Source organism: Drosophila kikkawai, chromosome 2L (assembly GCF_030179895.1).
Source record: "Drosophila kikkawai strain 14028-0561.14 chromosome 2L, DkikHiC1v2, whole genome shotgun sequence".
NCBI classification, from domain to species: domain Eukaryota; kingdom Metazoa; phylum Arthropoda; class Insecta; order Diptera; family Drosophilidae; genus Drosophila; species Drosophila kikkawai.
The window spans coordinates 30217051-30244327 of NC_091728.1; the positions used below are offsets into that span (position 1 = coordinate 30217051).

At 42.8% G+C, this 27277-nt stretch overlaps 2 protein-coding genes and 1 pseudogene across 2 annotated transcripts; 1 reads left to right on the forward strand and 2 right to left on the reverse strand.

Moving 5' to 3' along the window:
• Positions 1-10305: 10305 nt before the first annotated feature.
• On the reverse strand, positions 10306-10983 carry LOC138928625 (uncharacterized). Its single transcript, XM_070285976.1, has one exon. It carries the CDS (start codon positions 10981-10983, stop codon positions 10306-10308), a length of 678 nt encoding a protein of 225 aa, XP_070142077.1.
• Positions 10984-12930: 1947 nt separating this feature from the next.
• On the reverse strand, positions 12931-13831 carry LOC138928629 (uncharacterized). The gene is made up of 4 exons (XM_070285978.1): positions 13717-13831; positions 13565-13665; positions 13168-13495; positions 12931-13061 (listed from the first exon to the last, which is right to left on the reverse strand). Exons 1-4 carry the CDS (start codon positions 13829-13831, stop codon positions 12931-12933), a joined length of 675 nt encoding a protein of 224 aa, XP_070142079.1.
• A 5116-nt stretch (positions 13832-18947) lies between these two features.
• Positions 18948-19358, forward strand: LOC121503222 (protein Pixie-like; annotated as a pseudogene).
• Positions 19359-27277: the final 7919 nt, after the last annotated feature.

A 27277-nucleotide genomic window follows, 5' to 3' on the forward strand; every position in this document is an offset into this window, starting at 1 on the left:
TATATATGTACTGAATAAAGTACCACACCCACAAATACGCCTTTTTAAAGGGGATCAAAGTGAAAAAATAATAAAAAAACAATTTTTTAAAAATATTTTGTATTTAATTTTTTATGTTTATTTTTATGTATTTGCTCAAATAAAAATAATTTGAAAACTGAAAAAAAAAATTTTTTTTATTTCAAAGTGTAACCGCTAGTTAGTATATTTCTTGGAATGTATGAAATTGTGTCGGACTTTTTGGTATATTTCACCATGAGTAGCTTTGGTTTATGTCGTTGCATTTTCGCAGACGCAGCTCGACGCAGCCGATGAAAGTTAATTCTGGTTCAGGAAAGATCCACGTAACTTGTAGATATAGTGTAGTCGGTGGCTTTCATCGGCTTCAGAAGTTATAGACTACTTTAGGCAGAAAAAGGTGAAAAAAATTGACACCTGGCAGGTGGCGATTTACCTGTACAAGTCCAAACCAAAGTGCCGTTTTTTTTGGGTTAATTAACAATTTATGAATGTATCTATAATTTAAAGTAAAAACCATGACCATTGGTTTTATGGTTTTTGTGTAATATTACCTGAAAGTCGACCATTTACCTACTTTTTTTGGTATGATGCAAAAAACAAAAGAAAGTTCAACTTTAAATGCTCATATCTTCTAAAAAAAATCTTAAAATAGATTTGATTGCAGATTCTGAATCTTTGGGAAATTTTCTGTCAAATAAGTATGGTTAAAATCGTTTTTGCGAACATGACTTTTTCGATTTTTGCAACGTTAATTGTTTGAGAGGCGCTACTGTGCGACGGACAGTGGACTGAGGGCAGCGAAGAGGCCCTAACAGCACTAATGCACGCGCATTTCCCAGGATGCACTGAGGTACCCGATGCAAATAAGCACCAGGACCTAGCAACTGGAGTAGAGCATCTCCCAAAAGGTTTAATATCCTCTGGTAGAATCCACTGGGCTATAGACTCCTTTGCGAGGATAAAAGCACCAGGACTAGATGGAATATTCCCAGCTATGCTGCAGGTGACCAAGGAGGTGATCACCCCATGGGTTACTGTACAAAGATTGATAAGCGATTTTGCGTGCGGTTGCGGTCAAGTATACAGAAGCAACAGAACTGGCGAAGAACAGCGTGCAGAAAAAGAATAAAATGCAAAGATCGCGTGATGCGCTAACACATAGACAAAAAGCTAAAAATTCCCAATTTCAGATGCACCATTTGTTTTACTAAACTATTCGAAAGTGCCCAATATTAAATTAGTTAAAATCGTGGACGAAGACAGGTCGGCAATAGCTGAGAATATTCTCACCGCTGGTCCCGATTGGATAGTAATTCTGCAGCGATTCGATGGTAGTCGGCTTATTTCAGAAATACTTGGATCATAGCGTTGTTGAACTATCAGGGGAATTCTGGGTAGGTCTTGATCAAGGACTATAGGCAGAGTGGTTAATTTAACCTCAAATCCACATAATTAACTCAGTTCATCTTACCACCTTAAAGACAAAAGCTGGTTTCCAATTGCACTGTTAGGAAACGAATAACTTATTTTTTTACTTTTTCTTCACAATTTCACAAAATTGAACACATTTCGGTTTGTTTCATAAAATAAACTGAGTAGAGAATTATGGCATGCTATGTATCAGTGATGGCGCTTTATGCAAAAATGAGTTTCCCGCTTTTCTGTTGTAATTTTTCCCGAATTTTCTTTACTGCAAAAATCACAAATTCCGAGACCTTTCCAACGAATGCAAAACCGTGAAAATCGGCTTGTGCGTTCTGGAGTAGTAGGATCCGAATGGAAAACCCGACTTATTTTTATATAATAAAATATAAAAATATAAAATATAAAATTAGTTGAGTCTCTAAGCCTGGCTTTAGTTTACGATAATTCTGTATTCAAAATCAATCAATTGGAATTATCATGTAATGTTTTTTAAACATTCTCTAAGAACTTAAAAAGAAGTGTGACAGGATGTTATTCTTGTGCACGTTTCACGTCTTCTTTCCAGCTTAGAAATTTTAAGTGCTCTTTTAAAACAGTGATCTTTTCTCGCAGGCGGCAGACCTTTCAAACCCCCGAAATTCACAAGCGGCGCTTTCTGAGAGAGGGTAACCTGCTTTCTCAGAGAGCGTAGCTCAACGATTAGTGTGACCAGATCCAGAATATAGTAAGTGACCTGATACAGAAGTAACATTAATTAAATATTTTTATAAAAAAAGGAAATATTACTCTAAGCTAAATTTAAAATGCATTATTTTAACTAAAAAAATAAAATAAATAAATAAAATGTAATTTTTTAAATTAACATTTTAAATTCCCATCCAAGGCAGAGCAGAGCCGAAAAAGAAAATTAAGGTGGAAAAATTGTAATTTGGAATTAGGTCCTCCTAGGCCCGATCTGAGCACTGCAAAATGCAAGAAACTTAAGTAGTAAGCTTCCTAAATTGTATTCTAAAAGTCTGTTATTTGCTTTCCAAGTTATTTTTTTCCTAGAAACCTGGTTAAAGCCGGAGATTCTGAGCTCCAGCTGTGTTCACAGTATACCGGCTAGATCGGCCTATCAGACTTGGGGGAGGTGTCTTTATAGCGGTCGACTCCACTCTCACGTCCGAATTATTAACTTTTGAGGAAGGCAACGATGTTGAATTCCTTTGCGTGAAGCTATCAGTTAATAGTCATATTTTTATTACATATTCCTACATTCCTCCATTGTCGGAACTTCCTATTTATTGGAGCCATCTTTCCGCTATTTGTTGTTGTTGTTTCCACTTAGAGTTGATATAGTTGATGATTTAGATGTCCGTTTGGACCCTAAATTTGACTTTATCGAACATATTTCGTGAATGGTAAATATAGCCAGGGGTTTGCTAGGTTTCATTAAACGATGGTCGAAGGAATTCAATGACGTCCTATCTTAGAATATGGATCTTGTGTTTGGAACCCTCAGTATGGCAGTAAACGCATAGAATCGGGTCAAAATTAATTAACTTAATAGCCTTCCAAAACTGAAAACTTTAATCTTAACCCACTTAGTACGCATGCAAGCAACCAATCCGACAGCACTCCGGTAGTAGTTTCCTCGCATCCTTTTCTATTTATTTCTTTCGCGCCTACTAACTGCTAAGGTGAACAAGCACGTGCTTGGAGTCGCAAGTTCCACTTGTTATGTACTGTACATAGTACATCAACGTCTTGCAAAAACAAAAAAAAATGTACCACGCCCACTCATTCGCCATTTTATTGGATATCAAAGTGAAAAATAGTTATTTTTTAATGAAAACAATTTTTTTATGTATTTGCTCAAATAAAAAGAATTTGAAAACTGAAACAAAATATTTAACAATTTTTTATTTTCTTTAATTTTGACTATTTTCTACTTACAAATGGGCTTATATTAGGGTTATCTTTTTGGGACTTTACATGCCGCAAAGATGCAAAAAACGGGTCAGATAATGCAGCAAACATATTGAATAAGTCCTCATTTTGCCTAACTAGGGATGACTTGTAAGCGTTGAATTTATTTTGCGATTACTGAGCTTTTTCTGAAAGTTCTCAAATTCAATATACTATGTTTCAAAATGTTCTGGACTGTTTGAGTCAATCTCTTATGTGTAAGTATACTCAGCCAAACGTGAAGATGTGATGGATTTATAAGGCTTTTATTTATCCGTTGTTTTTTACCTCTTGTTTTTTTTTTTTGTAAAATTGCCCTAAAATCCCGTCATGCTGTTTTTAGGTAAGACATTACCTACCTGGGACAACCCAAGACTATTTCGTCAGCTATAAAAGTGATTTCAGCGTCTACCTGATAAGTTGATTAAAGTTGATTTTGCTCCAGAAAAGATCCACGAAAGTCGTTGTTCACGTCCGGAGGCCCCGTTCCCTATCTGTTCACCGAGCGTCCAAAAGCTCAAGCGCTCCCAGCTTAGCAACGCTCCCCCGCTCTCCGCTCTCCTCGGTACTCCCGATCGCACGCACATGTGTTCCCGATCGTCGCTCTCAGCTAGTCGAGCTTAGGGACGGCTAGTCCGCTCTAGTTCACGATTCTCCCGTTCTCGCACAGTTACGCTGGGCTTCTCGGTCGGCAGAGGACTTTAGGCTAAGCTTAGTTCCAAAACGACTGTAAAAATATATGCAACGGGCGCTCCATTTTCGATCCCCAACTTCTTCTTCGTTTTTTTTTTTTTCATAGCATTAAATAATTTTATTAACGTTGATCAACCAACTTAATGGCTGGAAAACGTTGGTTATGAATATGAACAAAAATAACATGGCACATAACATAAATGGAACAAATTAACAAATTTTTAATGACAAGTGATCAATACTAGTTACTGCTTTAAGACTCGAGAAATATGTCTTCCTCTTGTCCAGAGATCGGCGGGATGTCTACGTTTCAGCCTTCTTCTGATTGACGTGTTGGCCAATAAAGCCGCTAGGCGATTAGCTGTGAGACGTTCGACTCGAATGCCGGTTGATCCCTGATAGAGGGAATGTGGAGGGCACTTGCCAAGGCTTTGTTTCTTATGTACCAAGGGGCTTAGCAATCATGCGCAGCGCTTGGTTTTGGACTCTTTGGACCTTCATGGCGTTCGATTCTTCTTCGTGGGATACATTTTCTACTGCATCCTTTTGCGGAGGATCTTCTGGCCACCCCCTTCTAAACATGGTCCCTCGAGCTGGATAAGGATATCGTCCTGGAATCCTTTTTTCCTCCCGTCTCTCATTGCATAGTTGTTCGAAATTTAAATTTCGCTCAACCTGCGTACGATTTTTTTGTCAACTCCAAGTCCGAGATTTCCGACACCACGGCAATTAGACAACTTAAACATCTATATCTAAATCAGATTTTCTCCACTTCCATTTGCCTGCACTACGTTCTGCAAGGCCATAATTATCGCCGTTTATTTTGGGCAGAGTTTTTTCATCCACTTCTTCGGACCCGTTGTACATTCGTACATACATACATACATATGTCCCTACATTCGGCCGTACATCAAAGTATAAAACGGTCTCGATATACATATGTCGGGGAACGAATAATCTCGTTGAGCTAGTTAGTTCCATTTGTCTTCGCTGTCTCCAAGAGAATGTGTATCACGCCACTTTTTCCTTTACCCTTTCACCTTTTTCTAACTTTCACTCAAACGACAATCCTAGGCAATGTCTACCTGTCTCTCTCTCTCTCTTGCGACGGACGAACGGACCTCACTCAGTAACAGACTGTCTTCTGTCCTTGTCCTGTTACATGCTCAGCTGTCATTGCGCCTGCGCGCCGGCGACATCTGTTAAGCTAACAGGACTCAAATACCAGAGAATGCCGAATCATTCTGTTGCCATGGCAACAAGCATTCCAAATTCGCACTTAGCAACTAACTCGCCGACACATATAAACATGTCGGAGATAACCGTTATTTAGTTTAACCGTAGTCGAGCCAGCGAATTCTGTTCGCCTGCGCTGTATAATCGAATCTGTCCGCACGCCACTTTTCCTGTGACCTTATCACCTTTTTCTTACTTTTCACTCAGACGTCAATCCTAGACAACCTTAAGCTGTCTCTCTCACTCTCTCCTATTGTTGCCACAGACGAACAGACCTCACTTAGTAACAGACAGTTTTCTGTCCTTGTCTTGTTACCGATTCAACTGTCATTGCGCCTGCGCGCCAGCGACACCAACAGGGCTACCAATACCTGAGCATGCCGAATAATTCTGTTGCCAAAGCAACAAGAATTCCAAATTTGCACTTAGCAACCAACTTTCCGACACGGCCATCCTGACAATTCACGCGTCCTCGCGTGACTTGTCTTCTAATAGCTCCAAACATAACAGTAATTTTCATTTATTATTCTCTCTTGTTTCTCTCTTTGGTCTTAACTTAACATTTAATTTTATCTGTTTTATTCATGTCAAATAAGCTTTACTTTTATTTCTTCTCGCCACGTCATCTTCATTCTCTTCTCGTACCATATCTGTATCTTCTGTTTCTTCTCATCAATCTCATCAATTATACAGGCTCTTGCTGCACACTTTGCAACGCTCTTTTGCAACTATAGAGTACACGCTCTCTTCCGCACAAACCCAACAGTTTGGATATCCATCAGACAGATTAACTTAGCAGGATATTCCTTAATACATCAATTAGAATACACGCTCTCTTCCGCTCAAGTTCAATCGTCTGGCTACCACACGCTCATACCACAGTGCCGGACTCTTGCCGCACCTTAGCGACGCTTCACACCAACATTCAAACTTAGTCCCTGTGTATGGCACCACCTACAACCATCTTATAACTCAGATCTCTTACTTTGATTCAATGGTACTTACGAGTGCCTCAGCCGGCGATCTCTCGTATTCATATGCATCTACCTCAACAGGCATTGCACGCAACTGCTCGTGGGCATACTTAAAAGTTCGCTTACTTGATAGATATCTCAAAACATATCGCCCACCATCAAGCTTTTCTTTAAACTCTGTTTGGTGCCGTTCTTAGTTTTCATTTTCCATCTTCATTTCTTTATCTCTTTCTTTCTTTTCTCTCTCATTCTTAACAATTTCAATTTCCAATTTATCCATTTTAAATTAATCTTGCCTTATCAAAATTAGTGCTCTTCCTTCCATAATTTTACCGAACCGGCATAACGTAACTTTAAATTTCTTTCTCTATACTTTTCTTTGTGTCATGTGGTTGTGTCCTTTATCCCAGATACGGGAAGATGGCGTGGGGCATGGGTAGCGTATACCTGCGCCTCAAAAAACGCCACCCCGGGTATAAGGTTGCTCACACCGTGAAGGCAGATGTGGTGGAGAAAGACCTAGGTCTGGAAACCATCGTGGATGCCGACCGGGAAATGACGCTGGGTGAGTCCGACAGAGGAGAGGACGGTGACCTGACCGTAGTAGTCAACCCGTCGTATGGAGGTGAGCCCAGTACCCATGACACTCAGGGTGCTGCAGCTCAACCTCCATAAGAGCAAGGTCGCGTCGGCGGAACTCCTCATAGCCATGGATCAAGGATCCGCCGACATAGCTTTGGTCCAGGAGCCATGGATCGCCTCAGGCAATGCCATCGCCGGACTGAAGTCCGCAAATTACAATTTGCTCCATCCACCAACGGTAAGCAGGAATAGAACCGCCGTACTTGTACGGAAGGGTCTACACGCTAACCTTATGTCTCATTACAGCTCTGATGACCTGACCGTGGTGATGATAGAGAGCGGGAAAAGGCGCCTTTTTGTAACATCCTGCTACATGGCACACGACAGGACGGCTCCACCAGAAGAACTCATGAGCTTGGTAGAAGCCAGCCCGAAGGACCAGCAACTGCTCGTGGGTGCAGACGCCAACGCGCACCACTGCGTATGGGGGAGCCCCGACATAAACGACAGAGGTGAGTCCCTCTTAGACTTTATACTCTCAACCAACCTGAGTTTAGCAAACGTGGGGGAGGAACACACCTATGTTGGTCACACCTCCTCAAACGTGCTAGATCTTACTCTGGTAAGGGGACAACCTTGTCTTTGGTATCAGAATGGAGAGTCCTTGAGAGACCATCCTTCTCAGATCATAAGTACATACGGTTCCAATACGCATTCGAACACTCTCCAAAGCAATCAGTCTTCAGGAACCCCCGGAATACTAACTGGGGAAAGTTCAAGGAGACTATCGTGACACGCATCATGCCCTATATCGGACACGAGAAAGAGGACCAGACCACCCTGGTGGAACAAGGACCTTTCACTCGGACGCAACAAACTCAAAGATTCTTCAAAATCGCCAAGCAGACGCAAGATTATATCGTCAATAAGGAATACAAAGTCCTACTATGGGACTACAAGAAGGAAATACGCAAGGCGCAGAAAAGCTCGTGGAGAAACTTCTGCTCCAATATAGAGACTGCCCCAGAAACGGCTAAACTCCGGATGCTGCTATCGAAGCAGCCAACCATACAGAGTCAGCTCAAACGCGACGACGCACAGTAGCGCCTTTTCTCATTTTACGTTGCAAAAATCATAACTATTGAACAAAATAAGATAACTAAATAATTTAAACGCCATTTGATAGGTAATTGTTGTTAAATTTACATATGTACTGGAAATTTTGCCACGCCCACTCATTCGCCTTTTTAAAGGGTATCAAAGTAAAGAAATATTTTTTTCTCAATGAAGACAATTTTTTAAAAATATTTTTTATTTAATTTTTTATCTTTATTTTTATGTACTTGCTCAGATAAAAATAATTTGAAAACTGAAAAAAAATTTTTTTTTTTGTTTCAACGTGTAACCGCCACGCGCTACAGTTAGTATATTTTTTGGTTAGTATGAAGCTGAGTCGGTATTTTGGTATATTTAACCCTGAGTAGTTTTGGTTTATGCTGTTGCATTTCCGGGGACGCAGCTCGACGCAGCAGATGTAAGTTGATTTTGGTCCAGAATATTTCCACAAAGGTCGTTGTTATAGTGTGTATAGTGGCTCAGCCCATCCAAAAAAGATATACACTACTTTAGACAGAAAAAAATGAAAAAAATGGACACCTGGCAGGTAGCGATTTACCTGTGCAAGCCCTAACCCAATTCCCTTTTTTTTGGATTGCGTTTCAGTTTATGAATGTGTCTATTATTTAAAGCAAAAATCATGGCGATAGGTAATATAGTTTTTGTGTAATATTACCTGAAAGTCAACAAATTTTTCCCTTTTTTTCTTATGATGCAAAAATGGAAACAAAGTACAACTTTGAAGGCTCATATCTTCTACAAAAAAAATCCGAAAATTGATTTTACAGCAGATTCTGAATCCATGGGAAATTTCCTGTCGAATAAGTATGGTTAAGATCATTTTTGCGACAACGACTTTTTCGATTTTTGCAACGGCTTTTGTTCGAGAGGCGCTACTGTGCGACGCACAGTAGCGCCTTTTCTCATTTAGCGTTGCAAAAATCATATCTTTTGAACCAAATAAGGTAATCGAATAATTTAAACGGCATTGGACAGGTAATTGTTGTAAAATATATATATGTACTGAATAAAGTACCACACCCACAAATACGCCTTTTTAAAGGGGATCAAAGTGAAAAAATAATAAAAAAATAATTTTTTAAAAATATTTTGTATTTAATTTTTTATGTTTATTTTTATGTATTTGCTCAAATAAAAATAAATTGAAAACTGAAAAAAAAATTTTTTTTTATTTCAAAGTGTAACCGCTAGTTAGTATATTTCTTGGAATGTATGAAATTGTGTCGGACTTTTTGGTATATGAGTAGCTTTGGTTTATGTCGTTGCATTTTCGCAGACGCAGCTCGACGCAGCCGATGAAAGTTAATTCTGGTTCAGGAAAGATCCACGTAACTTGTAGATATAGTGTAGTCGGTGGCTTTCATCGGCTTCAGAAGTTATAGACTACTTTAGGCAGAAAAAGGTGAAAAAAATTGACACCTGGCAGGTGGCGATTTACCTGTACAAGTCCAAACCAAAGTGCCGTTTTTTTTGGGTTAATTAACAATTTATGAATGTATCTATAATTTAAAGTAAAAACCATGACCATTGGTTTTATGGTTTTTGTGTAATATTACCTGAAAGTCGACCATTTACCTACTTTTTTGGTATGATGCAAAAAACAAAAGAAAGTTCAACTTAAATGCTCATATCTTCTAAAAAAAAATCTTAAAATAGATTTGATTGCAGATTCTGAATCTTTGGGAAATTTTCTGTCAAATAAGTATGGTTAAAATCGTTTTTGCGAACATGACTTTTTCGATTTTTGCAACGTTAATTGTTTGAGAGGCGCTACTGTGCGACGGACAGTGGACTGAGGGCAGCGAAGAGGCCCTAACAGCACTAATGCACGCGCTTTTCCCAGGATGCACTGAGGTACCCGATGCAAATAAGCACCAGGACCTAGCAACTGGAGTAGAGCATCTCCCAAAAGGTTTAATATCCTCTGGTAGAATCCACTGGGCTATAGACTCCTTTGCGAGGATAAAAGCACCAGGACTAGATGGAATATTCCCAGCTATGCTGCAGGTGACCAAGGAGGTGATCACCCCATGGGTTACTGTACAAAGATTTATAAGCGATTTTGCGTGCGGTTGCGGTCAAGTATACAGAAGCAACAGAACTGGCGAAGAACAGCGTGCAGAAAAAGAATAAAATGCAAAGATCGCGTGATGCGCTAACACATAGACAAAAAGCTGCATTTTCGGCTATGCATGTGAGCTTTAAGCTTTTATAAAGTAATGCGCAGTTAACTAGGTGCAATTATATGAAATTAAGAACAAGTAAAGAAGCAATGAAAATGACCTATCTATTTCTCAACATACCGGCCCCCTGAACGACTGTTCAGTTCAAAGGAAGCAATTTTCGTAATAGGTCGCTTGTAGGTTCCTCTAGCGGTTTTCACTGTGACGACACGGACCCTCTGATCCTGGCCAGGATGCATCTCTACGACTCGTCCCAACAACCACTTGCTTCGCGGTTGATTTGGCTCCTTCAGCACAACCAGGGTGTCCATGGCAATGTTCTGAGCATCTTGTTGCCATTTCGTGCGAGCTTGAAGTGTGTTGACATACTCTAGATTCCAGCGTTTCCAGAACCCTTGGATCTTGGCCTGCAATTGCCTCCATCGCTGCAGTCTGTTGATGTTCACATCCAGGACAGATGGCTCTGGTACCGAAGTGAGAGGCTGACCTGTTAGAAAATGAGAAGGGGTTAGCGGATTAAGGCTGTGGTCACTGGGTGCGCACAAAGGACGAGAATTCAGCAGTCCTTCAATCTGTATGAGCAGGGTCGAATATTCCTCGAATGTTAGTGCACTGCTGCCAACAACTCGTTTCAGGTGCAGTTTAATAGATCGCACACCAGTCTCCCAAATGCCTCCGAAATGGGGTGCAGAGGGCGGGATGAAGTGCCAATTAACTTCGTGACTCGACAAGAAACTCGAAATCTCTTCGTTTTGACTTTGGGAAATTGCGATCTGTTGCATTTCCGCTAACTCTTTTTTAGCTCCATGAAAAGTTGTGCCATTGTCTGAGTACAAAGTCGAGATGGGCCCACGGCGGGACCAAAAGCGTTGAAAGGCAGCAATAAATGCAGATGTTGTCAGATCACTGACCAGCTCAAGGTGTATCGCCTTTGTAGATAGACAAACGAAGATAGCAAACCTAGCTTTTCCAAACTTTGGCGTCCGACCTGTAGATATTTTGATCGATACAGGTCCAGCATAATCCAAACCAGTGTGAAGAAAACAGCGGGCAGGTTGAACACGAAACTCTGGTAAATCTGCCATCAGTTGAGAGGCCGTGTGTCTTCGCTGCAGAAAGCAAGTTCGGCAATTGAATACAGTTTTGCGGACGAGGTTTCTAGCTCCTAGAATCCAATATCTTTGTCGTAAACTGTGAAAGGTGTATTCGACACCAGCGTGTAGCAAGGCAGAGTGTTGATATAGAATGAGTGAAGCAGTGATTGGAGATTCCTAAGGCCGAATTATGGGATGTTTTGCGTCATAATTAGGCAGAGAATTGTCTATGCGACCACCAACACGCATTATTCCTTGCTCGTCTAAGAAGGGCGTGTAGCGGATTAACTTGGACTTCTTTGATAATTGTTGTCCGGTGCTCAAATGAGTGTATTCCATGCTAAAGAACTCTTTCTGAACGTGCGTGAATATCATATATCGTGCATATTGTAGCTCCCACGCCGCTAGGAACGGTTGGAGTGGAGTCCTTCCACGAAAACGATGGACGAAGCGAAAGCAGTAGCTGAGTATCTTCAGTAAGCGAGACCATGAGGAGATTTTGTTGATCATACAGTTGAGCGAATTTCCGTCGTCGGAAATATGTAGATTAACTTTGGGTTCGGCCTTTACCTCCAAGCATGCCTCTTCTTCTGTCGACAAAACAAACTTAGCCTTAGCGGGTGGCCAAGCTGAACGTGACTGAGATAGCCAAGCTGGTCCATTCCACCAGATTTGATGATCGACGAGGTCCTTTGGTAATATACCTCGGGAAGCGCAATCTGCAGGATTATCGTCACTCCGAATATGTTGCCAGCACCTTCTTGGACAAACTTCTAAAATCTCAGCAGTGCGATTGCAAACATATGTATTCCATGTCCGAGGAGGAGATGATAGCCAATGCAGGACTATTTCAGAGTCTGACCAACAATTGATTCTGGAAATAGGAATAGTTAATGATTGCTTGACCAAGGAAATCAGTTTAGAAAGCAAATGTGCAGCGTTTAACTAAAGTCGAGGAATGGATATGGGCTTAATAGGTGCGATTTGAGTTTTGGCCTTTATCAGGTTGACTGGGTATCCAGCGTTGACTTTGAAACGACTATAGATGACGGCCGCATATGCCTGAGATGAAGCATCCGCAAAGCCGTGCAGCTCAATTGTTTGACTTGGTGTTGAAATGTAGCGAGGAACTCGACAAGTTTCCAATAAAAGCATTTCAGATACGAATTGTTGCCATCGGATACATAAATGGGGGTGTAATACCTCACTCCATTCGACAGAGCTGAGCCAACTATCTTGAAATAGAATCTTTAGAAAAACAGTGGTGGGCGCAAGCAAACCCATCTTGGCTAGCTCTAATAGCAAAGTGCGTTTCGTAAGAGCAGTTGTAATTTAAGGGTATGCTAGCTTGAAGAAGATATAGTCAGTTTTAGGTTCCCAACATACTCCCGAAACTTTAACAAATCGAAAAGGGCTTTCGTTCTCTAAAGCGTTTGGTGGATACTCACAAATCTCCTTTGGCAAAGACTTTAATAAGCCGCAACAGTTTGAACTGCATTTTCGATGGTTGAAATGAGCTTCACTCAGAAGCAGAATCAGCTCATCCTTGAGTGCAATGAGATCCTCAACTTTGTCGCATCCCGTAGGAATATCATCAACGTAAGCGTCTCTATTAAGAACGACAGCAGCGTTCGGCTACATTCCGGCATAGTCGGCGGCGAGCTGCTTCAGGACTCGAACAGCTATAAACGGCGATGAAGCTAATCCATATGTGACTGTCAGCAATCGATAATGATCCAGCGTGGCGGTTTCCTCCTTTTTCCAAACTATTCGTTGATAATGCGTATGTTCGTCTGCTACCAAGATCCCTCTAAACATCTTCTCGATATCAGCGCAAAATACGTAACGATGCTGACGGAAGCGAAGGCATACTCCAAGTAGATCCCGTTGGGCCTATGTGCAGTCGGGAGTTAAGCGAATGACCCTTGGAGTCCTTTCCTGAGCCATCAAATACGACTCGACAACGTGTGGTAGTGCTATCTGGCTTAAACACTGCGTGGTGTGCCAAATAATTGTAGCGTGCTGGATCCTCACCAGCTGCAGCTGCAGGTATCAATTCCATGTGCCCTCGTCTCAGGTAATCCTCCATGAAATCAACATATTGTTGTTTGAGTGCGGGGAATTTTTGAAATTTCCTTTCTAATGCGGCGAAGCGATTTAAAGCTTGTGGCAACGTAGATCCAATTGGCATAATGGGCTCCTAAAATGGGTACTGAAAATGTTGTTCTGCAGGATCATTAGCATCAATCGTTGCTTTGGTCGGATGCACTTGTTCCATGTCCATGAATGATCGGACCAAGGAGTCCAAGTCTTCGTACGCGTGGTGGACTTGGGCTTGCGTAGATGCTTCGTTGCAATCAGTATAACTGCCTGTAATTACCCAACCAAAATTAGTATGTAGTGCGATGGGGTATTCGATACCAAACTCTCGGCGATGTCCAGTGTATATGTTCCACAGCTGATCAGCGCCTAAGATCACGTCGATTTTTCCAGGAGCTCCAAACTTCGGGTCAGCTAACGGTAGGCGGCGAATCATGTTCCATATAGAAGAGCTGGACTTGACCTGCTAAGCTGGAAGCAGAGAAGTCAGAGAACTCATAATTAAACCGGTGACCTCCACTGATGCAGTAGTGGTCCTTGAAAGCAGGGTGAAGGTAGCGCGACCTCGGCTCACGCCAGCCGGGCTAGCACCTAAACCAACTACCGAAATGCGAGCATGCGAGCGAGAAATTCCGATCCCTTGGATAAAGGACTCAGAGACTATGGTTATTGTTGATCCAGTATCGAGCAACAACCTACATGAGGTGGTGTTGCCACATGCGTCAATAACATTGGCCAGAATGGTTGGCAGTAGGGCTTGATTGTTAGCCCTCTCCACAGTATGATGGCTGATAGCGGCAGTATTCATGTCAGCAGCATGATCAAAGGAAGGAGTTGCATTTAATTCAGCGGCAGACATCTGCGCGGAAGCCAAAGTAGTCGATCTTGACTCCTCCGGATGTACTTGAGTGTGATGTCTAGCGTTGCACAGACGGCAAGTGTTTGAAGAATGACAATCCGTAACTTGATGCAATTTACTTAGGCAATTGAAGCATAACTTAGTATCCCTGACAAAGGTGCGGCGGCTTCCGACATCCAAGGCTTTGAATTCAGTACATGAATATATATTGTGCTGTCCTTGACAATATATACACTCGCGGGAAGGTTGATTTGATCCACTTGCGTGATAGGCGACTTGGCGGCGTCTACTCTGGGCTGGTCTTGACGGCTGCAATGCGTGTAAATCCTGACAAGACTCCAAAGTATCACAATGAGCGAAGAGAAAAGTGAATAAATCATATAAGGTGACGTCTTCCTTGGACGACATACTACAATTAGCTGAAACTTGCTTGATTTCGCAAACTAACTTTGATAGCAGAATATGAGTTAGCCATACATCGCGGCTGTCACAGTTAAGCGCGTGTAGGCCTCGTATACATTCGTCGGCATAATCCACAATTTTGCGTAACTCAGCGATATTCAAATTATTACTGGTTGGCAGCGACAGAAAATTCTGCACAAAAAAACGAGCAATAAGCGATTTTTTATTATAACGATTTTCCAATTTCTCCCATGCATCTTGGTAATTATCGTTACAAACGGCGATATGTTTAATTATACGGTCTTCCCACACAGCGCATCTGTGAGGAACGGTTGGGATTTTTCGCAGATGCGAAACTCGTGTTCCCACAGAGCGTCAAAGTGCATCCGAACAGCTGATCGATCAGCTGTGGCTCATGAAAACGTAAACAAAAACTGTCGAATTGGCAGTTGCAAATTTGAAATGGAGCATTTATCAACTATTTTGGCTGTTGTACAACAGGAAAAGGTACAGATTGCGTCAGAATTTATCCGCACTAAATTTAAATGAATTAAATGACAAGGAATTTTAGTTTTTCTAATGATTTTTCTCTAACACAGAGCAAATTCCCCGAAGAGTGTCTATTGGTGGTATAGGCATCCAAAATCTTCAAAATAAGGTAGAGGCAGGCGGTTTATATTAAATAGTAACAATTGGGGACATATTGGGGCAAGAATATACAGAAAAAACGCCAACAACTATTTTGGGCATGCTTGTAGCTTTGGCGCCACATTTTAAATTCCAAATCTCATTTGTTTCTCGCCAAGTGTGTATACACTTTCGTAGTGTTGGTCAAATTTTCAGAGTTGCACCGAAAAACTATCGCCTAACTATCGCCAAACAAACGGTCGTTACATTTTGATGCGCTTTGATGCAGGTCCAATTGAGAAAATTCGGAACGGCAAAACCTTATGGACCGTTTGTTCAACATACGGTAGATGCGCTTTGACGGTGTGTGGGAAGACCCTATTAACGACAGAGCTTGGTGATCCAGATAAGATTTGAGGTGATGGAATTTTTGGCACTTAGAAAGCTTCTCGTTGTTATTCACTGAGCTCAAAAACAAATCGCTAAACTGGCTTCAGTCTTCATATTTACCAGAAAATGTGGGAATCAGAATTTTCTCGAACCTTAAATCAGTTGCACCCGAAGAGGTTTGAATTTGTTCCAAAAGCTGATTCTGTCCCTAAAATAAACGTTCCACTGTACTTGAGAGCAAAAGGTTAGACTGGCCTTGGCCATAATGTTGACCTCCCATTTCTTTTATGGCTTTACTAAAAATAGCATGGGCACTGTAGAACTTCTCTTCGTATTCCGGTATATCCTCGTACCCCTCCTCCAGGTTGAACGCCACTAAGTCATCGGAGAGCGATTTTGCGTGCGGTTGCGGTCAAGTATACAGAAGCAATAGAACAGAAAAAGAATAAAATGCAAAGATCGCGTGATGCGCTAACACATACCAAAAAGCTGAATTTTCGGCTATGCATGTGAGCTTTAAGCTTTCATAAAGTGAACAATACAGTGATGCGCAATTAACTAGGTGCAATTATATGAAATTAAGAAGAGTAAAGAAGCAATGAAAATGACCTATCTATTTCTCAACACTATCCAATGGAGGACCTCTCGGATTGTCTTCCTGCCCGAAGCAGGAAAGTGCAGCCACATGAGCCCCAAGGATTACAGACCGATAAGCCTTACCTCTACTCAAAACGCTGGGAAGCTGCTGGACTTATACATCAGGAACGGTGTATGGGACTACTGGGATAAGCAGCATGCCTACACGAAGCGGAGACCAGTTGAGACGGCACTACATTAGTTGGTAGCCACCATTGAGAGAGCCCTAAACAATAAGGAGTATGCACTTGGAGTGTTCGTGGGCATATCCGGGGCATTCAACAAAGTTAGCACGGACGCAATAATGGATCGCCTAGAAGCGACCAACACGTCCCCCGCTATTAACTTGTGGATAAGAAATCTTCTAAGTTGCCGGGGGGTACAATCAGATTGGGGCAGCGCTTTCATGGTGAGAGGAGCGCACAGAGGCACGCCGCAAGGTGGTAGACGACCTAATCAAGAGATTCGAGAGGAAAGCACCAAAGATAACATCATAATTATCACGGGAGTCTGTCCATCGACCCTCAGCTCGATCATGGAAACAACACACAGGGAGATATGTGAGTGGGCGGAGAATGTAGGACTCAATATCAATGCGGATAAGACGGACCTTATTCTCTTCACCAAGAGATACAAGGTGCCGCAATGGATCCCCCCGAAAATTAACAAAACCAGGCTGACCCCTAAAACACAAGTCAAATACCTCGGCATTGTACTTGACAGCAAGCTGACGTGGGGAGCCAATGTAGTAGAGAGGGTAAAAAAGGCCACCATAGCGCTATATGCATCCAAGAAGATGCTTAGCAGCACATGGGGCCTCTCACCCGCTCTAATGCATTGGGTCTACATATCGGTGGTGCGTCCGACTCTGCTGTATGGAGTCTTAGTGTGGTGGCAAGCCACGGAGAAGAAAACGTATAATAAGCTTATGGAGAGAACCCAGCGGCAGGCACTGCTCTGCATATCAGGGGCGCTGAGGTCAACCCCCACCAAAGCACTCGAAACCATAATCGGTATATATCCCCTAGATGTATCCCCGGATGTAAACACAACAGTATTCATGGGACCAAATGACTGGAAGTCAGGCCAGGACTCTGCTCAACACCTCAATATATACACCGACGGCTCCAAGACGGAAGGAGGAGTTGGAGCGGGCATATACTGTTCAGACCCTGAAATGAGGCTGTCGTATAAGCTAAAGCAGCAGAGTTTGCGCAGAGCATAAACCGTCCACATGAGGCGGTCAATTTGTTTGTACAGTCAAGCGGCGATAAGATCCATGCAATCAGCAGTTCCAAAAATGTACTGGCAAGCAGGGATTCACTAGATAGCCTAAGCACGACTAAGTCAGTGAGGATCTACTGGGTTCCCAGCCACAAAGGCATAGACGGTAACGAAACCGCGGACGAACTTGCAAAGAAAGGCGTTGGACTGGAGAGTGAAAGAACAGAAAACGTCCCTATCTCCCTAAGAACGCTCCAAAGCGATCTAGAGAGACGGGCTGACGCAAGCGCAAAAAGCAGGTGGAGGAGTAATTCCGCAACCTGCAGAATATCAAAAATCATGTGCAAAGAACACAACGAGAAACTCACCCACTACGTGCTGCATCTTCCGCGGAAGGACTGCAGAATGTTAGTAGGTATTCTTAAAGGTCACTGCCTGTCTGCTGCACATGCAGTCAAGCTGGGTATTACCGACAACGCCAAATGCCGGAAATGTGATGAATCCGAGGCAATCGAAACCTTGGAGCATCTCATTTGCAAATGTCCGGCCCTAACGAGGGCAAGAATGAGATACCTAGGCTCTCCAGTTCTGGCATCGCTAGAAGATGCCTCCAGGAGGAAGCCAGGCGAACTCCTTGCCTTTGCGAAAAACACCTTGATCTAGGTCCATCCAGGAGTTTCCCCGGATAGCTATGGGCCATATTGGCCTATGTGTGGCCCCTCAAGGGCCGTCCGGTCTAACCTAACCTAACCTAATCCATGGTGACGTGGAAAGTGCTGACTTGCTGGATCAGCTTTTTTTACCATAAGTTTTGCCCCACTGAACTGCATGACCCCTTTAGAATCCTCTGTGGAAATTATAATGATTTGTACCCCATAACATCTAATGTTGTTAGCCTCCCAAAACTAAAAACTTTAATCTTAACCCACTTAGTACGCATGCAAGCAACCAATCCGGCAGCACGCCAGTAGTAGTTTCCTCGCATGCTTTTCTATTTATTTTCTTCGCGCCTACTAACTGCTAACATGAACGAGCACGTGCTTGGGAGACCCTTAGCTACTTCCGCGGCTCTGAGCTGGAGAATACTTCACCAAGATCCTCGAGGACAACATATGAATCAGATCCCCAAGGCGGTCCGCGGCGCTGTCGGTGATTTGCTGGACAAGAAGGACGGTCGCGACCTGCAGACAAAGATCTGCAACATGCTGGACCTTTCGCAAATTCAGGATCGAGAGATTTTGCAGCTGTCTGTCCTTTCTCCGTCCGCGAAGGCATCAACATTTTCCTTGACGGCTTCGTGCCTACCGAGAACGTGCGCTTCCGCACGGAGTTTTACTTCCAGAACCATGTGCGCCATCTGCTGCACGACAAGATCCGTGACGCGTACGTGCATCCTCAGTTATTTACCGATGTGATGAAGCCGATGAAGATTGAGAAGATTATGGACCAGGAGGTGCAGAAGGTGCGTGGCTTTAGCTCTGTGTTTGGGCAAGCCAGCAGATGTCTACCTCATTAACGAGCCCTCAGCCTACTTGGACTCGGAGCAGCGTCTGGTGGTGGGCAAGGCTATCAAGCGGTAGATTCTTCTGCTGAACGGCATGAACCGATTCCACGAACTGCTCGGCATCACCTTCCGAAGCGACTCCAACAACTTTAGGCCCCGCATCAACAAGAACAATATATGCTCGACTCGCTCAAGGATACGGAACAGAAGTGATCCGGCCAGTTCTTCTTCCTGGAGGACAAGGCGTCGAACCAAGACAGCAGCAACAGGATTCAGCACCTTGTTTTCCCTCGTTCCCTCTGCCCTTCAGTTTTTTTTTAAATTCAACAAACACACCAACATTTGCTTTCAACTAACAGTTAGTTATTGTTTTCGATATTTTGAGGATTGTTTGTAATCGAATTAAAGTGAGTTTTATATACGTTTATATACAGCGAAAAATAAATAGTGAGCTAAAAAAAAATATCATATAGCTGACATAGAAAAGATCGTTAAATCTAGAGAAAAACGCTAAGCGGTGAGTGTGAAAGTGAAGTTGTAACTGTAAGCCTGAAAAACAATATATAATATGTTTTTTAATAAAAGTTGGCATATCTTTGTATTTGATCGGCATATTTGTATTGTTCACGCATAGGGGGCGTGAGAGCAAGCTCCGGTGTCTGTAACACCGCTCAAGATAAGTAACCATCTCAATACTTCTGACGGTCATCGAAACCGACTAGACCTCGAGTCTGGAGAACTTTGCAAATTAAGTCCAAATTTTTTATCCGAAACATATTGTTAAAATTTGAAATAAGGTACTGATAAATTTGAATTCGATAATATTATATTAGATATCGATAGGTTAAGCGATGAACTATTTTCTTATGTTGTACTTTGACGATATAATAGGTGGGCACACTGAAAAATTTAAGAGAGGAAGTAAGACGCGCCGAGAAAATACGAAATTAAAACGCGCTGAGAAAGAAGTTGTGACGCGTTCATAATTTGTTGGTCCGTTTTACCGGTGCCAAGAAGTGAATAGGTTTTTTTTTTATATTCGTTTATTTAGAGTTAAAAGGGGGGGGGAGGTAACATGTACATAATGTAAAAGGGGGGGGGGGGTTACAGTAGATGGGGCGTAACACTCGCGCGGTACGGCCGCGAAGCAATGCTTCGCGCGGGCGCCGCTCCCAATTACGTCTGCTCCTGGTTCCTGCGCCTTTCTCCGATCCTGAGCTTGCCCATGATCGTGGCGGCAAAGCTGGAGACTCCCAGCCAGTTTTCCTCGTTCCTCAGCATCTCAGGAACAAGGTTTTCCACCGTGATGCTGGTCCGTAGGAGGGTCTCCACCGTGCGACGCTCGTTCTCGAACTTTACGCACGAGAACACCATGTGCTCGGCTGTCTCCTCGACATCATGGCCGCAACGACTGCAGCCTCCACTCTCCTCGTGGCCGAACCTATGCAGGTAGCTTCTGAAGCAACCGTGGCCACTGAGGACCTGGGACATGAAGAAGTTCACCTGCCCGTGCGCCCTCTTGGTCCACGCCTCTAGACACGGTATTAGGCGGTGCGTCCAACGCCCTTTTGATGAGGCATCCCATCGTGCTTGCCAAGCGGTTAGAGATGCACTCTTTGTAGCTGCTCGTGCCTCCTTCTTCTCCCCGGACGATAGGACTCGGCCGTGGACAATCTTGTGTATTTCTGCTTGCTCCTTGGCCAGCAGATCTATCGGCGGGGTGCCAGCTATAACCAGCGCCGCCTGGTCCGAGACCGTCCGAAACGCACTGCAGATGCGTAGAGCGGCCAGACGGTGTGAGGCAACCAGACCACGACTGTACGAAGGCGACGCCATGGCGTAACTCCACCCAGGGGCTGCGTACAGCATGGTCGCTCTAGCTGCGCTCGCTAGAAGGAGCTTGCTCGCTTGCCTTGGGCCATGGTGGTTCAGCATGATCCTGGACAGCGCTCTCACTGTCGTGGCAGCCTTAGAGCTTGCGTATGTCAGATGCTCCCTGAAAGAGAGTCTGGTGTCGATCATCACTCCTAGGTATTTGATAGCTCTAGAAGATCTGACCGTTGCATCGCAGTCCCGAACGCTTGCCACCTCCACCTTTTTCGTGCTGCTCACCAGGACGGCTTCGGTTTTCTGCGGCGCTAGCTGCAATCCGGCGTTCGACAGCTACTCGTTGATGATGGCGATACTCTGGCTGCTAGTCTCCTCTGCTCTCACGATCTCCTTTGCGACAGTGACCACCGCTATGTCGTCTGCGAAGCCCACAATCTCCGTTCTCCCTGGTAGTGGAAGCCGCCGTCGTACATTGCATTCCACAAAAGTGGCGCAAGCACGGACCCTTGCGGAACCCCGCACGACAGCTCGACCGCTTGAGTGCCGCTGTACGAGTCTACCTGCAGCACCCTGTCGTGAAAGTAACTTCGCATCAGGTTGAGCAGATAGATGGGAACTCCCAAGTCTCGCCGTGTTGAAGGCATTGCGTATGTCCAGGGTGACAATAAGGCAATATTCCTTAGAGCCCCCTTTCCAGCGCTATCCGGCGATAGCCGCGGAGGCAATGTACACCACCTTGGTGATGGCGTCGACGGTCGACATGGCCTTTCTGAACCCGTACTGGGAGTCAGAGAGGCCTCCTGCCGCTACGATGGCCCTCTCCAGTCTCGAACTGATCAGGTATTCCAACACCTTGCCGGCCCCGTCTATCAGACATGTAGGGATGCTACAAATTAAGTTTATTTTATTTTAGGGTAAAGTTCACAAGATTATAAATGTTTAAATTATTTAGAAAATTCTTATTCCGCACTATGGACGCACTCGACTTGCCTCGTTCAGTTTTCTACAGCGACTCATTTCAACTCTACGAATTTAGGGTTATGGACATTATGAAAGAAAGAGTGTTGAAATAGTGGCGGTTATGGTGAAATAGGAATTACTGTGTACACTCCATGTTTATTAAGGCTGTCCTAATACTCTACACTACTCCAATCCCACAATCGGCCATCCTGAATATTCATTCGCCCCTGAATGAACTCCATTTTTTAACATATTCTGCTGCAGTTGTGGTAACTTTAGGTCCTTCCTGGTTCCCTTATTTCTCAACTTCATAACGACCGTGGTTTAGTTTTTTTGTTATTTTATACGGGCCGAAAAATTTTGGTCGAAGTTTCATACCTGTTCCATACTGAGTTCTCTTTATAGCAACCAAGTCTCCTACTTCATACTCAGTTTCGACCTTTCTTTTCTCATTAAAGTTTCTCCTATTCTCCTACTGCACCTTTTCTATGTTTTCCTGTGCTTTCTTTCGAATTTCTTCCCTCTCATCTTTTAGTTCTTCTATTTCTAAATCTTCCAGTAGCTCCTTTATATCATCTATTTTAATTCTCATCTTCAATCCTGTCAAAATTGTAAACGGACTATACTTAGTTGTTCGAGGAGGAGTATTGTTTATTATTTGTTGGACTCTTTCTACGTGGCGATACCAATTTACAGAGTTTTCCTGACACATTTTCCCTGACATCGGAATTACGATCTTATGAATTCGTTCGACTTGTCCATTGCCTCTGGGTAAACCTGTTGTGATGTGAAGTAGCTGAATGCCTTCGCGATTGCAGTATTCTGTAAAAGATCCTGAAGTGAATGCTGTTCCTCTGTCTGTGACTATCCTGCGCGGATTCCCAAAAACTGCTGCTTGCTTCTGAAGTTTTTCTATAACTTCTTCTGTTCCTGTTGACTTTGTCGGTTTTTTAAACTCCGAAGTGACCCTCCTTGTGTGCTATGGAAATAATTTCATCTTCCATCGAGTCGGGAACGACAATCAATTCATTTACTGGGTCTTTGTAAAGGATATTATTTTGTAAATAAAAATCTTCGTGCTCCTTGTTGCTGACCAATATTACTTTAACAGCTTTTATCCAATTGTCTCTGTTCTGTGCTTCAATTAAGCGTGATTTTGTGGAATCCGTAATAAGAAAGCAAGACAAACGGCTGAGCGCATCAACATGCCTCATCTTCGTTCCGGCTCGGTGTTCTACTTTGAACTCGAATTCCTGCAAAGACATGGCCCACCTTGCAACTCTAGGGGGCAGATCATCTTTTTTGATGGTCATTGCGAAAGCGTTGCAATCTGTTACTACTGTAAAGGGTTTCCCTAACAAGTACACTCTCCACTTTTTCATTGCGTTCACAATGGCTAAAACCTCAAGCTCATACGAACTGTACTTCTCCTCACAAGCATTTGTTTTGCGGCTCATAAATTCGATCGGGTGAAATTGCTGATCATCTGGGTCCTTTTGCATCAAAACGCCGCCAAAGCCGTATTTACTCGCATCTGTATGCACTTCCGTTACAGCCAAAGGATCGAACAGTTTGAGTACTGGTGCTGATACCAATAGTTGTTTTAAGTGGTTGAAGGAAACGACACCCTGCTCTGTCATCACGATGGTCCTATCGATTTTTTGATTTGTTTCCTTCCGAAGCATGTCGCTCAAAGGCTTTGCTATCAAGGCATAGTCTTTGATAAAGCGCCGCATATATGACGTTAAACCTAAGTATCTCTGCAAAGCTTGCCTACTTTGAGGAACTGGAAAGTTAACGACCGCTTTAATTTTCTCGTCAGTTGGGGATATGGTTCCATTTTCAATCGTATAACCTAAAAAGTTAATCCTGCCTTTCAAAATCTGTGCTTTTTCCCACTTAATTCGTAAACCTGCCTTCGATGCTGCGTTTAATACGATCTCCAAAGCCTTGATTCCATCTGTTTCGTCCTTGCTGGGCACGATTATATCGTCCATATATACAACGATCGTCTGATTTTGAATAAGATCTCGCAAGACTGCTGAAACATAACGACAAAACACAGCCGGAGAGTTTGAGATACCAAATGGAACATGCGTAAATTCGTACTGTCCGTTATGAGTCACAAAAGCTGTATATTTTCTCGAATCTTTGTCAATTGGGACATGGAAAAAACTGTTCATCATGTCGAGGGTGGTAAAGATTTTCGACCCTTGCAGTCTATCCAGGACATCGTCAATTAGGCTCATTGGAAAGTTGTCTTTCTTGATTTTTTGGTTGAGTTTTCGATAGTCGCAACAAAATCTCTTCGATCCATCCTTTTTTGAGACCAGTACTACAGGTGATGCGTACTCTGAGCAACTTGGTAAAATTATTCCCTCCGAAAGCCATTCCTGCACCTGCTTTTCTACGAAACATTTGTTCTCGTACGAAGTGCGTCGCGGGCGTTGATAAACTGGAACGTCATCTTCCAATATGATCTTCATATTAACCGGAGATACTAAAGACTTTGCTGGCTTGTAATTTTTAACGAGACTTTCTACTTTTAGCTTCTGACTGTTTCCCAGGTGAGATAAATCAATTTTATCGAGGACTGAGGTTTCATCGATTATCTCTGTGACACGCATTCCTTTGAATGCCGAAGCGAACTCTTTTTCTTTTGCCCTAAATACGACTCCTTTCGAGCTGAACATTACATCAATAGATTGTAGCACGTCATTTCCTACAATGGCTGCGTACTCCAACTCATTCTGTTTGACTACATGAAAAGTTGTCGTGAAGCATACGCCATCCGCCTGAAGTTTAAGGTCGAAGCATCCAATTGTTTTAAGCTCGCCTTTTCCGATACCTCTAAGATGTTTAACTACAGGCTTGAGTTTCAAATCTTCAAAATTTCTGAAAATATCCTCCCTCATCAAGCATAAGTCGCACCCCGAATCTATCATAGCTACAAATGTCAAGCCTTCCGCTACTACTGTTTTATAAATTGACCCTTTTTCGGTATTAACTCCAACAACATTCGCCTGTTCGCTTTTTACGACAATATCGTTTTTCTTCTGCGTGCAGTTCCTTGAGATGTGCCCTTTCTGGTTGCAATGGTAACAAACTATCTCTCCTTTACACTCTCTGGCAATGTGACCTTCATTGTTGCACTTGAAACATTTTCTCTGAGTGTTACCATGTGCTTTGTTAACTGTTACCTCTTTCTTGAAAATTTCCTTACTATTTCCCTTTCCTTTAATCTTTTCGTAAATAGAAATTTCGTCCTTCAGCTCTCTGACAGTTTTAGCGCGATATAATCCAGCTTTATTTATCTTGCCATCTGGTATGCCCTCAACAACATACGAAACCAAACTTTCCTCATCAAGATTAATCGATTTGCTGATCTCCATCATGCTGTACAAATATTCAATACATGTCTCTTTTGGTTGTTTTTGCTTCTGCCGAAGGATCTTATGAATATCAGCTGAGCATAGTTTTTTACCGAACTCTTCCTTCAAAGCTTTCTTCAACTCTTCCCAACCCCTAATTCCGTTTGTACTTTTGATATAAAGCTTGGCGGCTCCAATCAAAAGTTGTTTGGCGTAAATAAATCTTTGCAAATGGTCCCACCCTACAGTTACTGCAACATCTTCGAACTCGGACAACCAATGATTGACATCTTCCTGCTCGGAGCCAGAGAAAGATGAAATGCTGTCTTGGACATCGCGTAGAGTAAATCTCGAGCTTACATTCAAACTAGCCTCCTGATAATTTGATGAACCTGAAACACTCACTGCATCCTCATCCGCCTCTCCGCCCACATCTAAGCCAAAGTGATCAAACAATCTATCCTGCAAAGCACTCTTTCTTCCACTTGTATCCAAACCCAATTCGGATAATTTTGCTCTTAATTGAGGCACTGTCAAATCGAGGATTGTTCTAGCATCCATGTTAGTACGTAAGCCGATTACAAATACTTTAAAATGTTAAATTATAGAATTCAATAATTGTAAACAAGCAATGCAATTACGTTAAACAATTTCAAGAAAACAAATTTGTTGAACACTCCGTTTCCAGCTCACCCAGAGCCAGTGCTTATGACGCTCTTCCGCCGCTCTTCTCGTCTCTTCAATGTTGTCGTAGTAAAGCTCTCTTTCGTTGCGAAATTCGTCTTTTCCGCAACCTCAATTAGCTTTACGTTATGGATCACGTCGTCAATTGCTCCTCTCTCGCCTTTACGTTGTCTGCTTTCTGTAGTTGTGGCTACTGCTTTACGTCGCCTGCTTCCTGTAGTTGTCGCTACTGCTTGGTAATGTCGTCGATCTCTTTATAGTATACTTTTCTGCACCTCGTCGCTGCTTCTCTCTAGCTCGTACTCGTCGCTGCTCTCTAGCTCGTACTCGTCGCTGCTCTTCTTTTTTCGTCGTTGCTCTCCTCGAATTGTTGCTGCTGTGAAATTCGTCGTCTATTTCACCAGCTCTTCATCTGCTCATCAATTCGTTTTCCAACACGGAAAATTCCTGTTCAGACACGTCTTCAAAGTGTCCAAAAATTTTCACAAGTACTACGGTTTCTATTCACAGGGTCTATTTGTCATCTGCCATCACTTCGTCCAAAAATATTTGCAGAATTTCCTCCAGTTTTGGTTTCGTCGAATTCGGTTTCAGCTGTACTCCAGTTCTTCTTTTTCGTCGCTCTCGAGAATTCACACACACACTACAATGAGGTGTAGCATTTCGTCCAATTTTGTTTCGTCGAATTCGGTTTCTGCTGTACTCCAGTTCTTCTTTTTCGTCGCTCTCGAAAATTCACACACTCACTACAATGAGGTGCAGCATTTCGTCCAGTTTTGTTTCGTCGAATTCGGTTTCTGCTGTACTCCACTTCTTCTTTTTCGTCGCTCTCGAGAATTCACACACACACTACAATGAGGTTTTCGTCTGTGTTGTGAGCGTTTGTGCGTACGTGACTTCGCTGTCTACCAATACATGCAGGAATACACCTTTTCAGTTAAAAAATGCTTCTTCGAGTACACTTTTTAGTGGTTTTGCTTCTTCAACGTTTCTTCAATGCTTCGAAATTTTGGTGACTCCGTCTTGATCAATTTTCCGTCGTTTTAGCTAGTTTTTATTTGCTGTTTGTGTTAACGCACTTTTCTTTAATTATTCTTGGACTTATCCCGGACGAGCCCCCAATAATTTGTAGGGATACTACAAATTAAGTTTATTTTATTTTAGGGTAAAGTTCACAAGATTATAAATGTTTAAATTATTTAGAAAATTCTTATTCCGCACTATGGACGCACTCGACTTGCCTCGTTCAGTTTTCTACAGCGACTCATTTCAACTCTACGAATTTAGGGTTATGGACATTATGAAAGAAAGAGTGTTGAAATAGTGGCGATTATGGTGAAATAGGAATTATTGTGTACACTCCATGTTTATTAAGGCTGTCCTAATACTCTACAC

Excerpts from the sequence above, each read along its gene's own strand:
- LOC138928629 (XM_070285978.1), bottom strand. The coding sequence starts at position 13,831 with ATGATTCGCCGCCTACCGTTAGCTGACCCGAAGTTTGGAGCTCCTGGA. Across the intron at positions 13,666-13,716 it reads TGGACATCGCCGAGAGTTTG|GCAGTTATACTGATTGCAAC; the intron begins GTATCGAATACC and ends GGGTAATTACAG. Across the intron at positions 13,496-13,564 it reads CATTCATGGACATGGAACAA|GAGCCCATTATGCCAATTGG; the intron begins GTGCATCCGACC and ends TACCCATTTTAG.
- LOC138928625 (XM_070285976.1), bottom strand. The coding sequence starts at position 10,983 with ATGCAACAGATCGCAATTTCCCAAAGTCAAAACGAAGAGATTTCGAGT.